Here is a 15899-nt window from a genome sequence, read left to right as displayed (position 1 = left end):
TGGTTCAATATACACAAATCAATAAATGTGATACATCACATCAATAGAAGGGAAAAAACCATATCCTGTTAATAGATGCAGAAAAAGCATTTGATTAAATTCAACATTCATTCATGATTAAAAACTCTAAACAAACTAGACACCAAAGGAGTATACCTTAGCATAATATAAAGGCTAGAGATGACAACACACAGCTAACATCACATGCACTGTGGAAAAGGTGAAATGTTCTAAGAACTGCAACAAGATAAGGATGCCCACTTTCACCACTCCTATTCAATGTGGTACTGCAAGTCCTAACCAGAGCCATTAGGCAAGAGAAACAAATAAACGCATACAAATTGGAAAAGAGGAAGTTAAACTGTCCCTCTTTGCACACAACATGATCGTATATCTAGAAAAACCGAGGACTCCACCAGATATTCTCAAAATTGATAAATTCAATAAAACTGCAGGATGTAAAATCAGCACACAAAAAATCAGTAGTGTTTCTATACACCAATAATGAAATAGCCAAAAAAGAAATCAAAAGGGTAATCCCATTTACAATAGCTGCAAAAAATACTTAGGAATTAATTTAACCAAGGAGGTAAAAGATCTGTACAAGAAAAACTACAAAACACTGATTGAAAGAAATTGAAAAAGACACAAACTAATGGAAAAACATCCCATGCTCATGGTTCAGATAAATATTAAAATGATGATACTGCCCAAAGCAATCTATAGATTCAATGCAATCTCTATTAAGATATCGTCATTTTTCACAGAGAGAGAAAAAAAAAAATCCTAAAATTCGTATGGAACCAAAAAAGAGCCTGAATATCCAAAGCCAAAACTGGATGCATCACACCACCTGATCTGAAAATATAGTTACAGTAACCAAAACAGCATGGTATTGATATAAAGACAGACACACAGACCAATGGAAGAGAATAGAGAATCCAGAAATAAATTCATGTATTTATAGCCAACTGATTTTTGATAAAGATGCCAAGAACATACATTTGGGAAAGGACACCCTCTTGAATACATGGTTCTGGGAAAATGTGATATCCATATGCAGAATAATGAAGCTACACCACCATCACTTATCATGTACAGAAATCAACTCAGATGGATTAAAGGCTTAAACATACCCCAAAGTGTAAAACTGCCAGAAGAAAACATAAGGCAAACACTTTTGGACATTGGTCTAATCGGTAAAGATATTATGGCTAAGACCTCAAAAACACAGACAATAGAAGTAAAAATAGACAAATGGGAAAAAGCTTCTGCACAGCAAAGGAAAAAAAATCAACAGAGTGAAGAGCAAGCCTGTTTGATGGGAGAAATATCTGCAAACTATTCATTCTACAGGAACTAATATCAAGAATATACAAGGAAGTTGAACAACAGTAAAATAAACAATCTGATTTTTAAAGGGGCAAAAAATCTGAATAGACATTTCTCATAATTATACAAATGGCCAACAAGTATATAAATGATGTTCAACATCACTAATTATTACATAAATGTAAATAAAAGCAACATGGAGTATCATTTTACCCCAGTTAGAATGGCTATCATTAAAAAGATAAAAGAACAGCAGATGTTGGCGAGGATGTGGTAAAAAGAAACTCTTATAGACAGTTACTGGGAATGTAAGCTAGTATAACCACAATGGAAAACACTATGGAGATTTCTCAAAAATCTGAAAACTGAACTACCATCCAATCCAGCAATCCCATTTTGAGGTATTTATTGAAAGAAAATCAACATCTCAAAGAGATACCTGCACTTGCATGTTTATTATAGCACTATTCACAATAGCAAACATATTTAATCAATGTAAGTGTCTATCAACAGATGAATGGATAAAGAATATGTGATATATATTCACAACGGAGTACTATTCGGCCACAGAAAAGAACGAGATGTCATTTGCAGCAACATAGATGAAACTGGAGGTCACTGTGTTAAGTGAAATAAGCCAGACACAGAAAGACCAATATCCCATGTTCTCACTCATAAGCGGGGACTAAAAATACTGACCTCATGGAGTTAGAGTAGAATGATAGATACCAGAGGCTGGGAAGGGCGTGCTGGCAGGAGGGGTTGATGAAGAGAGGTTAGTCAACAGGTATAAAGAGTTATCTATACAGTTAGATAGAAGGGATAAATTCTACTATTCAATAGCAAAGTAGGGTGACTATAGTTAGCAGCAATATATTACATAATTCAAAGTAGCTAGAAAAAAGGACTTGAAATGTTCCCAATACATAGAAATGATAAATACTGCTAGTAACAGATACCCCAAATACACTGATTTGATCATTACACATTTTACATACATAAGACAATATCACATGAATCCAATATGTAAAATACTGTGTATCAATTTAAAAAAACAAAAAACTCTTTTCTTATGATCATGTAAATAATATATACCCATGGTTAAAAGTTGGGAATTCACAGAAGAACATGATGAAAAAAATTAAAACTACCCATTAAATCACATCACCCATTAATGCCTTAAATTTTGATATATTTCCTTCTGATATTCTGCCCATATTTTTACATGACATAATTCTGTATTTTTTACTTAACAGAATCATTACCTTAAGTCATATTTATAAACATAATTTTCATGTCAATAATACTCAGTTGCGTGAATATAAAATTTATAACACTTCTCTGTTAGATAACTAATTTCTATTTTGTTTTCAAAATAAGTAGTGATAATCATATCTATGGGCGTAAAGTTTTTTTTCCATCTCCCACTATTTCTTTATGATAGTTTCCAGTAGTGAAATTACTAGATACTATGTATCATTATAAGGGCACCACAGGCATAACTTTTTTTTTTTTTTTTTTTTTTGAGATGGATTCTTGCTCTGTCACCAGAATGGAGTGCAGTGGTGCCATCTCAGCTCACTGCAACCTCTGCCTCCCAGGTTCAACGTATTCTCCTGCCTCAGCCTCCTGAGTAGCTGGGACTACAGGCACGCACCACCACACCCAGTTAATTTTTGCATTTTCAGTAGAGACAGGGTTTCACCATTTTGGCCAGGATGGTCTTGATCTCCTGACCTCGTGATTCGCCCACCTCGTCCTCCCAAAGTGCTGGGATTACAGGCCTGAGCCACCGCGCTCGGGGCCTTTTTTTTTTTTTGGAGACAGTCTCACCCTGTCGCCCAGGCTGGAGTGCAGTAGCGCGATCTTGGCTCACTGCAACCTCCACCTCTCAGGTTCAAGTGATTTTCCTGCCTCAGCCTCCCAAGTAGCTGGGACTATAGGCACGTGCCACCACACCCGGCTAATTTTTGTACTTTTAGTAGAGATGGAGTTTCACCATGCTGGCCAGCATGGTCTCAATCTCCTGACCTCGTGATCCACCCGCCTCAGCCTCCCAAACTGCTGGGATTACAGGCATGAGCCACCGCGCCTGGCCAGGCATCACTTTTTTAAAGGATATGCTGATTTACACTTCCTCAGTTAAATTCTACTTTTTATTAATAGGTAATAAGATTATATATTATTTCATAGTGGTCATTATTAGGGTATTTATATTTTTATGTTATTGTGAATAAATCATTATCTTCCAAATAGATTTTGAAAGAAAAGCTTTTGATCTTTATCATGTCACTTCAAACCCATTTTATTAAAGCTTTTAATTAACTATAGTAGCTTTGAGGAGTTTCAGTTATACAATCTTGTCATGCAACACTTTTATTTTCTCATTTCTAATAGTTACTCCTTTTATAATAATATTAAGTCATAAGGATAATTATATTGATCATGCAATGCTTCCAGAGTTTCATCATTAAAAATGATATTTTTGTTGTTTCCTGATAAATACTTATTCATTTAGGGAATATTTATATTTATTGAGTACCTACTAAAACCAGGGACATAATGGTAAGAGAAAAAAAATGAAACAAATGTCTGTCTTCAAGAACTTTATATATAGTCTAATAATAAACAGATATAACAGCATCACAGGATAAATGTAAAACTATAACTGTGCTAAGTATACAAAGGGATTAATAGTTCTGACATATATGTATATGTGCTGATATAATTTGGATACTTGTCCCCACCCAAATCTCATGTTGAATTGTAATCCCCAATGCCAGAGGTAGGGCCTGGTAGGACATGTTGGGTCATGGTGGCAGATCCCTCATGTCTTGGTGTTGTCTTTGTGATGTGAGTTCTAGCAAGACCTGGTTGTTTAAATGTATGGCACCTACCCTCCAACATTCTCTCTCACTCCTGTTCTTGCCATATGAGATACCTGCCCCCTCTCTGCCCTCTGTTGTGAATAAAAGCTTCCTGAGGCCTCCCCAGAAGCCAAACAGATGTTGGCACCATGCTTCCTATAAACCCTGCAGAACTGTAAGTCAATTAAAATTCTTTTCTTTACGAATTACCCAGTCTCAGCAATTTCTTTACAGCAATGTAAAAATGGTCTAACACATGTGCATGCACCCATACATGTGCACATGTATGAAGAATCACATATTAAACATGTGTGTGTGTGTGTGTGTGAAAGGGTTAACTCAACAGGCTTGGGTTGCTCACACCTTGGATATTCCCAAGAAGGGTCTGTTTACACAACTGTCTCTTGACTGGGTCCTGGTAATTAAGCTCTTGGAATGTTCTGATAGACAAAAAGAGTGTTTTGCACAGTTAGGACCCTAAGCCATGCTGCAGCAGTTCCAGCAGTTTGTCTAGAGAGTTTGTACAATCTGAGTTATAATAAACACCTGCTTTTCCTCAGTCTGGAGCTTCAGCCAGTGACGGCAGGTACAGAGAGCCACTGTATGTCTACATGATGGATCGTCTCTCACAATCTTGAACTCAGGCTCAAGTAAGTGAGATTCCGTGGTATGTAGCACTTTGCACATAGTGTCACATATCACATTAAGCATACAATTCCACTAGGAGGGAACTCCTGGAAGCTTATACCTGGCTTATGCTGGACTTCACCCCTGCTAATTTTTTCACATCATTTTGCTCTACTAAGCCATAACCATGAATATAACAACTTCTGAGTCTTGTGAGTCCTTCTAGCAAATCACTGGATTAGAGGGTGGTCTCCGGGGATTCTCTAACACAATGTGTAGATTTGAAAAATCATCTGGATTGTTAAGGAAAGTTTCTCTCAGAAAGGGCTTTTCAACCTAAGTTTGAAAAAGGAATAGGAGTTAACTGGATAAAGAAAAGAAAAAGCGCTTTCTAAGCATGAGATAAAGGATAGTGGTGAAAAGAATGTTTCACAGTCTAAGAAACGAAAGGTGAGAGCAGCCATCTGTAGCCTCATAGGCCATACTGAAGACCACTTCTCTCCTTAAGCAAGAAAGGGTGATATGATCAATTTTTGTTTTTTTTTTTTCTTCAAAAAATCACTTGGGCTATAATACACACACCAGAACCTTTGGAGTCCACTGCAAATTGTTTAGGCAGGACTTTCATCATGTTAAGGTAGCACTTTTATACACCTCAGATTTTAACTATTTGGTGTCTTGCTATTATTGTTCATGTGGTTATTCTGTTGTTATCTCTGAAGCTGGAAAGGACACTGAATGCGAGTGAGTAGGTATTCTTGTGACAAAACAGAGACTATGAAGAAGGAGAAGGAAGCTGCAAGTGGGAGAGGTGATGGGTCTATAATTTTACTTTCTCTTTTCACTGAGAACTGTTCCGAAATGCTGACATTTATTGTCAGGCCTGCCAATACTTCGTTTTATGTTAAGCCTTAAGTATACTACAGGTTTTAGTACAAGGAATAGCATAAGCACTTACCATTATAGAAGAATGTCGAATATCTAATACATAAGTATATTCCCAAATGTGTGAATTTAATTTTAAAAATTTGCTCATATCTTCCCCATTGATCCCAAGATTGTGGAGGCCATTCATTATTTTTCCTTCTAATTTCAGCATATCCAAAATACTATATATTCAAAGAAAAAAAGTTTTATTTTGATTTTTCCAAATTAAAAACAAATCTTTTAAAGTTTGACAGATTTCTTAAAGCATTAGAAACGAGAATTTTTGGTATCTTCATTAATAGCAGGAAAAATGTATTAAACTCATTAAGAAATAAGGCAAATAGTTCTAATTAGTTGTCCAGAGTAAACTTACATAATTTTTTTAGTGGTAGTAAAAGCTTATTATTATATAAAAGATAACACAACAAAGACTATTGTATTCTTTATCAAAGTAGTGAGGATATGATCAGTCCTGAGAAAGCCAAAAATGAGAAAAAAAAACATTAGGTCACTCTTTTCACAAACCTACTACAAAAAAGACATAAGATCGAACAAGACATAAAGTATAAAATTCTAATACAGAGGAAGCCCCATTAAAGCATGAAGTTCACATGTGTTTGAATACAAATTTAAATTTCTTATTACATATAATTCAATAGTAAACATAATAGAAAGTATTACTGTAAACAACAACATCAATAATAACCCCACTGACAACAAATTGGGGAATCTAAATGTTTAAACTATTGTTCATCAAGTCTGTGCCTGAGGCGACTATTCAGAGGCAAAAATATAAAAGGGACTCTTCAATGGGCTAGAACAGAATGTTCTAATGTAGATACATAAGACCCTGCTTCCGTACTTCATCAGTCCTATTTGCCTTTCTCCCCAGTCAGTACCACATGTTCCTACGGTCTCAGCCTTTCTTGGGGTGAGATGTAGGCCTTTACAGAATCAATGCTGATCTAATCCTAACCCATGGAAGCTCTGGCTCCTCCCACTACTCTCAGTGTCAGAGCAAGAAGGGCTGGGCCATGTATGGCGCATGTTATTGGTTTTTTTTGTTTGTTTTTGAGACAGAGTCTCGCTCTGTGGCCCAGACTGGAGTGCAGTGGCACAATCTAGGCTCACTGCAAGCTCCGCTTCCTGGGTTCACGCCATTCTCCTGCCTCAGCCTCCCGAGTAGCTGGGACTACAGGCACCCGCCACCATGCCCGGCTAATTTTTTGTATTTTTAGTAGAGACGGGGTTTCACTGTGTTAGCCAGGATGGTCTCGATCTCCTGACCTCGTGATCCACCCGCCTCGGCCTCCCAAAGTGCTGGGATTACAGGCGTGAGCCACCGTGCCCAGCTGTTATTGGTTTTTCACAACCCAGTAATGCAATACTGACAGGAGATAGGAAGGGAGCACAAAATAATTCCTTACTCCTTTTCTTTCCCCACTTGGACAATTCCAACATATCGGTTGCATAAAACTTCTCTATGTATAATGTCTCTGTAATACGACATTTTCCTTCCATTTTCTTATTTTCTTTCATTCATCTTCCTCTTTGCATTAATTTTATTCCACATCCTCTGATCTTTTTCTGAGAACTTTTTTGATTATGCTATCCTCAAAAATGTCAGAAGATACAAATATTCTCACATATTGTCTCTTCCTCTTTTAAGAGAATCATAGTAGCCCTAACTAGTGGTCAAATCGATGAGGAATAAAAATGTAGCACACATCCTGCAAATCACTAACGACCAGACGTAGGAGCTGGGAGTTTTACTTTTTTAATAACCTACAGCCTTCCTAAATCCTGTGTGAAAATATTCCTGTCATAAAAATTTCCTCATACACTACCTTAGAAAACTTTCTAAAATCTACATACCATTTCACTACTTCCTTTAAACCTGTTTTCACTGCTCCTGAGCACAGATGTAATTTTTGTTCCCCTGAAATTTACAGGCTAGCATGTAAAAACTTCTCTACTCTTTCTATGTGTATTTCTATGTGTAGGTTATTATTTTTCCAATACTAGGTCCAAGAATTCAAGTAACTAAAGAGAAAAGCCCCATTTGAGATAGAATTGTAAAAAATGTTCGGTAAAACTACTTCTCAGTCTTTCCAATATGTTTTCCAACATATTTCCAAACTGGTAAGAAAACAGAATTTAAATAAACAATTCAAATAATTTCACTTCAACAAAAGTATACTCAATTGAATTAAAACTGAATATCTGAACTAAAGTATCATGTTTCCTAAGTTCATCTAATGTTTCAAATATTAATTTTAATGTAGTTTTATGTTTTTCTACAAAAGTAACTCTTCTGTTTGGCCCACAACTTTAATTTTGGGCGAGTGACCATTGATAAAGCAAGGACTTCCTAATTCTGTCCTGTTCAAAATTCTGAGCTAAAAAATTTTCAGTAATTTTTTTTTTCGGACAAGAAATCAGATAGCATCTGGCATTCATACATAAGCACTTTAAATTCCTCCTGTCAATTTCTTTCTTCTGGAGAAATACCCCACATTGACTTCAGTTCCTAACCGGTCTCTGGTTGTTCAGTCCAGTTCCAAATAACTTCTCTGCTAAATCATCAATCTACTCTTCAGTAAAAGATAGTTTAGAATAACAAAGTAATTCTAGGTCTAACACTCATCCAAACAAATATCTTGACTGTTTCTCCCAGTTCTGATAATCTAAGACACTTTGGGCTGGCTCATTTTGGTAGAATAAAGCTGTTTTGTACAATCAAAAACATGTATTTATCTTTAAAGTGATCTTCATATTTTGACTTCAATGTTTACATTTACATGAACCATAGTTCATTTATAGCAATAATACTTACCTAAAAGAGTCATAAACATCCATATCAACATGAAGGCCATTTATAAACAGACGAGCATCACCTGGTTGAATTTTAAATCTATCTCGAAGATCCTTGAAGTAGAGCAAAGCAATGGTTAACCAGTGATAAAACAATAGTAATCTATATTACGGGTCACCATATATTTCTATAAAGAGTCAGAGGGTAAATATTTTAGGTTTGACAGGCCATACAGTCTCTGTTGCAACTACTGATCTCTGCCTTTGTATCTTTAGATACTATGTAAACAAATGGGCACGGCGGCGTTTATTGTAAAAATTAAACTTTTAGACAAGGCATGATGGCTCACACCTGTAATCCCAGAACTTTGGGAGACCGAGGTGGGTGGATCACCTGAGGTCAGGAGTTCAAGACCAGTCTGACCAACATGGTGAAACCCCATCTCTACTAAATACAAAAAACTAGCCAGGTGTGGTGGCACTTGCTTGTAATCCCACCCACTTGGGAGGCTGAGGCAGGAGAATCACTTGATTCCAGGAGGCAGAGGTTGCAGTGAGCCAAGATGGCACCATTGCACTCTAGCCTGGGCAACAAGAGCGAAACTCCTTATCAAAAAAGTAAAAAAAATAAATAATAAATAAATATAAAATAAACATTAAGCTTTTATTTATAAAAATAGGTGGCAGACCATATTTGGCTTAAAGGTAGTAGTTTGCCCAGCCCTGATCTCAGTGATGTGGGGAATCTTAAGATAGATTAGAGACAAAATTCAACAGCTGAATATTCTGATTTTACAATACATGATATTACAGTTCTAATGTTACAATAATTACTTATCTACATTTCATATAGTGTGTGTATGCGCACATATACAATTTGATAGTTGGCACATTCCTATTTCTTGAAGCAGTGATATGCCAAAAGTAAAACGTTGGTGTATGTGTAAATATTTGGAGCTCACTCTAAATTCATGAAAGTTTCCATTAAAACTATTTGAATTTTCACTGCCTTTCATTCAGTAAACATTTTCTGAGTGCCTGGTATGTTCTAGAAACATCTCCAGGCACTAGAGCAGTAACAAAAGTAAAAAAGGGGATGTTCTTGTCACTAAAGCAGTCAAGATCACAGTGTGAGTATTCAGTAGAGTTGTCAAGATCGCAGTGTGAGGATCATGCCTAGTTTAATCCTGATCTTTCTACTCACTAGCTGTTAAGATTTGGGCAAGTTCAAATCACTTTTACAATCCTCAGTTTCCTCTTTTATAAAATGGGAATAATTATATCTATCTCACAGGTTTGCTATAGTTCAAATGTAATATGTGTCTATATCTTGTCGCCTATAAAGTGCTCACAAATGAAAGCTGTTATTATTATCAGGGTAGTCAAATAGATTTAGGAGGAAAAAAACAGTGTATTTTAACGACATCATGTGACAGGGACTTGTGTGATCTACTCTGTAAAGGCAAAGGAAGCAACTAACTTGAAGAGATTCAGAGAAAGCTTGACAATGGTGAGTTTTTCTGTATGATTATCACTCGACAGATGAGCTACACACAGAGGAGGGAGAGGAGGAACTTAACAGAAAGTATTTCCCCTTGTTTTATACAGAATAACTGGCAAAAGATTCAACCCTAATATGAAAAGGCTCAGAGGTTAAAATTTTTATTTGTCTTTAGCTACTTTAGATGTGCCTTTCAATCAAAGTTACTTAACTAAGAAATCTATATTCCAACTTCAAAATCTACAGATGCCTAGTAAATTTATATTTCCTGCTGTTTTCCCCCAATCTGGCGCTGAAACTTCACACATCCTGACTGAAGCTTTCTCCAGCACCTCATACATTCGTTTCAGTGGAGCTCAATTATAAATAGAGAGTACACTAAGCACGCAGATCCATACTAAATTGCTAAATCCCTCAAGACTGTTTCTGTCAGGCCCAGCGCCTTGAACTATAATGCTCAGAAAACAGGTAAGAGACTGAACTCAGCGAATCTGCTTCCTGAAACACTGTCAGAGAGAAGAGGATTGTCTATTGGAGATTACTAGTTACAAATTCTTCTCTTTCCTCTGCCCCAGAGAGTTAGTCTTAAGTCCTGAAAAACTAGTGTATATTTGAGTATGTAATTTAAGGTGGCCTTTCTTAAATGAGGAGGAAGAATTCAATTTCTAGCAACATGAAGAACCAAAGATCCAAAAATTTTCTTACTTAAAGAAAGTACCAAAAACCTAGATTAAAATATTAATAATGAGGTCGGGTGCAGTGGCTCACAACTGTAATCCCAGCACTTTAGGAGGCTGAGGCTGGCGGATCACTTGAGGTCAGGAGTACGAGACCAACCTTTCCAACATGATGAAACCCTTTTTCTACCAAAAATAGAAAAATTAGCTGGGCGTGGTGGTGCATGCCTGTAGTCCCAGCTACTTGGGAGGCTGAGGCAAGAGAGTCGCTTCAGTCCAGGAGGTGGAGGTCGCAGTGAACTGAGATCACACCACCGCACCCCATCCTGGGTGACACAGTGATATTCTGTCTCAAAAAAATAAATAAATATGGAAAGTGTTCCCTAAATGTGGCTCAGAGTTGAAGAAAGTATTCACCTAAGGACAGAGAGGAAGTAGGAATATGAATACAGCGATGTAAATAAGCACTAAAGACCTTGCCTGGAGGAAATTTAGAGCTTCCTAGATGACCTAGGACTTGCGTTTTTAAGGGCCAATCTCAGAAGAACAGGAAATTTAAATCCAGGACCCACATCGAACAGGGTGTAGGATCAAAGATATCCTTATACACACATAAAGTGCTACACTTATGATGAAAAGGTGAATTAGAAAACAAAATGCCCTGCAGTAACAGCATAGAAATTTGTCTATCTCACCTTGGTTCTTGGTGGAGGAAGAATAACTCCCAAATAAATTCATGGCCTCTAGCTTACTTTTACATGGGTTTGGGGCTGGATTTCATACTGTAATTATGGTCCAAAAAACATAGATTTTTGTATTTCAAGTGCAATTAAACTAGTAGCACTCTTAGGCTTGAGCAGGAATAAATGCAAATACTAACTGAGAAATATAAGCTCATTTTTTCTTAAAGAAGAGGGAACCTGGGGGCAGAGCAAGATGGCCGAATAGGAACAGCTCCAGTCTCCAACTCCCAGCGCGAGCGACACAGAAGACCGGTGATTTCTGCATTTTCAACTGAGGTACTGGGGTCATCTCACTCGGGAGTGCCGGACAATCGGTGCTGGTCAGCTGCTGCAGCCTGACCAGCGAGAGCTGAAGCAGGGCGAGGCATCGCCTCACCTGGGAAGCACAAGGGGGAAGGGAGTCCCTTTTCCTAGCCAGGGGAACTGAGACACACAACACCTGGAAAATCGGGTAACTCCCACCCCAATACTGCGTGGTAAGCACACCGGCACACCAGGAGAATATACCCCACACCTGGCTGGGAGGATTGCACGCCCACGGAGCCTCCCTCCTTGCTAACACAGCAGTCTGCGGCAATCTAACCGCAAGGCAGCAGCGAGGCTGGGGGAGGGGCGCCCGCCATCGCTGAGGCTTAAGTAGGTAAATAAAGCCGCTGGGAAGCTCAAACTGGGTGGAGCTCACAGCAGCTCAAGGAAACCTGCCTGTCTCTGTAGACTGCGCCTCTGGGGACAGGGCACAACTAAAAAATAACAGGGGAAGCAGCAGAGGCCTGTGCAGACGCGAACGACTCTGTCTGACAGCTTTGAAGAGAGCAGTGGATCTCCCAACACGGAGGTTGAGATCTGAGAAGGGGCAGGCTGCCTGCTCAAGTGGGTGACCCCTGAGTAGCCTAACTGGGAGACATCCCCCACTAGGGGCAGTCTGACACCCCACACCTCACAGGGTGGAGTACACCCCCTGAGAGGAAGCTTCCAAAGCAAGAATCAGACAGGTACACTCGCTGTTCAGCAATATTCTATCTTCTGCAACCTCTGCTGCTGATACCCAGGCAAACAGGGTCTGGAGTGGACCTCAAGCAATCTCCAACAGACCTATAGCTGAGGGTCCTGACTGTCAGAAGGAAAACTATCAAACAGGAAGGTCACCTATACCAAAACCCCATCAGTACGTCACCATCATCAAAGACCGGAGACAGATAAAACCACAAAGATGGGGAAAAAGCAGGGCAGAAAAGCTGGAAATTCAAAAAATAAGAGCGCATCTCCCCCTGCAAAGGAGCACAGCCCATCGCCAGCAACAGATCAAAGTTGGTTGGAGAATGACTTTGACGAGATGAGAGAAGAAGGCTTCAGTCCATCAAAACTCTCAGAGCTAAAGGAGGAATTACGTACCCAGTGCAAAGAAACTAAAAATCTTGAAAAAAGAGTGGAAGAATTGACAGCTAGACTAATTAATGCAGAGAAGGTCATAAACGAAATGACAGAGATGAAAACCATGACACGAGAAATACGTGCCAAATGCACAAGCTTCAGTAACCGACTCGATCAACTGGAAGAAAGAGTATCAGCGATGGAGGATCAAATGAATGAAATGAAGCGAGAAGAGAAACCTAAAGAAAAAAGAAGAAAAAGAAATGAACAAAGCCTGCAAGAAGTATGGGATTATGTAAAAAGACCAAATCTACGTCTGATTGGGGTGCCTGAAAGTGAGGGGGAAAATGGAACCAAATTGGAAAACACTCTTCAGGATATCATCCAGGAGAACTTCCCCAACCTAGCAGGGCAGGCCAACATTCAAATTCAGGAAATACAGAGAACGCCACAAAGATACTCCTCCAGAAGAGCAACTCCAAGACACATAATTGCCAGATTCACCAAAGTTGAAATGAAGGAAAAAATCTTAAGGGCAGCCAGAGAGAAAGGTCGGGTTACCCACAAAGGGAAGCCCATCAGACTGACAGCAGATCTCTCGGCAGAAACTCTACAAGCCAGAAGAGAGTGGGGACCAATATTCAAAGTTCTTAAAGAAAAGAATTTTAAACCCAGAATTTCATATACAGCCAAACTAAGTTTCATAAGTGAAGGAGAAATAAAATTCTTTACAGATAAGCAAATGTTTAGAGATTTTGTCACCACCAGGCCTGCCTTACAAGAGACCCTGAAGGAAGCCCTAAACATGGAAAGGAACAACCGGTACCAGCCATTGCAAAAACATGCCAAAATGTAAAGACCATCGAGGCTAGGAAGAAACTGTATCAACTAATGAGCAAAATAACTAGTTAATATCATAATGGCAGGATCAAGTTCACACATAACAATATTAACCTTAAATGTAAATGGACTAAATGCTCCAATTAAAAGACACAGACTGGCAAACTGGACAAAGAGTCAAGACCCATCAGTCTGCTGTATTCAGGAGACCCATCTCACATGCAGAGACATACATAGGCTCAAAATAAAGGGATGGAGGAAGATCTACCAAGCAAATGAGAACAAAAAAAAAGCAGGGGTTGTAATCCTAGTCTCTGATAAAACAGACTTTAAACCATCAAAGATCAAAAGAGACAAAGAAGGCCATTACATAATGGTAAAGGGATCAATTCAACAGGAAGAGCTAACTTTCCTAAATATATATGCACCCAATACAGGAGCACCCAGATTCATAAAGCAAGTCCTTAGAGACTTACAAAGAGACTTAGACTCCCATACAATAATAATGGGAGACTTCAACACTCCACTGTCAACATTAGACAGATCAACGAGACAGAAAGTTAACAAGGATATCCAGGAATTGAACTCATCTCTGCACCAAGCGGACCTAATAGACATCTATAGAACTCTCCACCCCAAGTCAACAGAATATACATTCTTCTCAGCACCACATCGCACTTATTCCAAAATTGACCACATAATTGGAAGTAAAGCACTCCTCAGCAAATGTAAAAGAACAGAAATTATCACAAACTGTCTCTCAGACCACAGTGCAATCAAACTAGAACTCAGGACTAAGAAACTCAATCAAAACCGCTCAACTAGATGGAAACTGAACAACCTGCTCCTGAATGACTACTGGGTACATAACAAAATGAAAGCAGAAATAAAGAGGTTCTTTGAAACCAATGAGAACAAAGATACAACATACCAGAATCTCTGGGACACATTTAAAGCAGTGTGTAGAGGGAAATTTATAGCACTAAATGCCCACAAAAGAAAGCTGGAAAGATCTAAAATTGACACTCTAACATCACAATTAAAAGAACTAGAGAGGCAAGAGCAAACACATTCAAAAGCTAGCAGAAGGAAAGAAATAACTAAGATCAGAGCAGAACTGAAGGAGATAGAGACACAAAAAACCCTCCAAAACATCAATGAATCCAGGAGCTGGTTTTTTGAAAACATCAACAAAATTGACAGACAGCTAGCAAGACTAATAAAGAAGAAGAGAGAGAGGAATCAAATAGACGCATTAAAAAATGATAAAGGGGATATCACCACCGACCCCACAGAAATACAAACTACCATCAGAGAATACTATAAACACCTCTACGCAAATCAACTAGAAAATCTAGAAGAAATGGATAATTTCCTGGACACTTACACTCTTCCAAGACTAAACCAGGAAGAAGTTGAATTCCTGAATAGACCAATAGCAGGCTCCGAAATTGAGGCAATAATTAATAGCCTACCTACCAAAAAAAGCCCAGGACCAGATGGATTCACAGCTGAATTCTACCAGAGGTACAAGGAGGAGCTGGTACCATTCCTTCTGAAACTATTCCAATCAATAGAAAAAGAGGGAATCCTCCCTAACTCATTTTATGAGGCCAACATCATCCTGATACCAAAGCCTGGCAGAGACACAACAAAAAAAAGAGAATTTTAGACCAATATCCCTGATGAACATCGATGCAAAAATCCTCAATAAAATACTGGCAAACCGGATTCAGCAGCACATCAAAAAGCTTATCCACCATGATCAAGTGGGCTTCATCCCTGGGATGCAAGGCTGGTTCAACATTCGCAAATCAACAAACATAATCCAGCATATAAACAGAACCAAAGACAAGAACCACATGATTATCTCAATCGATGCAGAAAAGGCTTTTGACAAAATTCAACAGCCCTTCATGCTAAAAACACTCAATAAATTCGGTATTGATGGAACGTACCTCAAAATAATAAGAGCTATTTATGACAAACCCACAGCTAATATCATACTGAATGGGCAAAAACTGGAAAAATTCCCTTTGAAAACTGGCACAAGACAGGGATGCCTTCTCTCACCACTCCTATTCAACATAGTGTTGGAAGTTCTGGCTAGGGCAATCAGGCAAGAGAAAGAAATCAAGGGTATTCAGTTAGGTAAGAAGTCAAATTGTCCCTGTTTGCAGATGACATGATTGTATACTTA

At 38.4% G+C, this 15899-nt stretch overlaps 1 protein-coding gene across 1 annotated transcript in view; it reads right to left on the bottom strand.

Moving 5' to 3' along the window:
- UGGT2 (UDP-glucose glycoprotein glucosyltransferase 2) overlaps positions 1–15899 on the bottom strand; it is a 586709-nt gene that overhangs the window by 492204 nt on the left and 78606 nt on the right. Inside the window, exons 11-12 of the mRNA XM_031934986.1 lie at positions 8590–8681; positions 5785–5935 (exon numbers count right to left, since the gene is read on the bottom strand). Of these exons, the coding sequence (XP_031790846.1) occupies positions 5785–5935; positions 8590–8681 (243 nt within the window). The remainder of the gene's footprint in view (positions 1–5784; positions 5936–8589; positions 8682–15899) is intronic.

This window comes from Piliocolobus tephrosceles, chromosome X (genome assembly GCF_002776525.5).
Source record: "Piliocolobus tephrosceles isolate RC106 chromosome X, ASM277652v3, whole genome shotgun sequence".
Lineage (NCBI taxonomy): Eukaryota > Metazoa > Chordata > Mammalia > Primates > Cercopithecidae > Piliocolobus > Piliocolobus tephrosceles.
The sequence above is the reverse complement of the archived record's forward strand: the minus strand, read 5'-3'. Positions and strand labels throughout refer to the sequence as shown.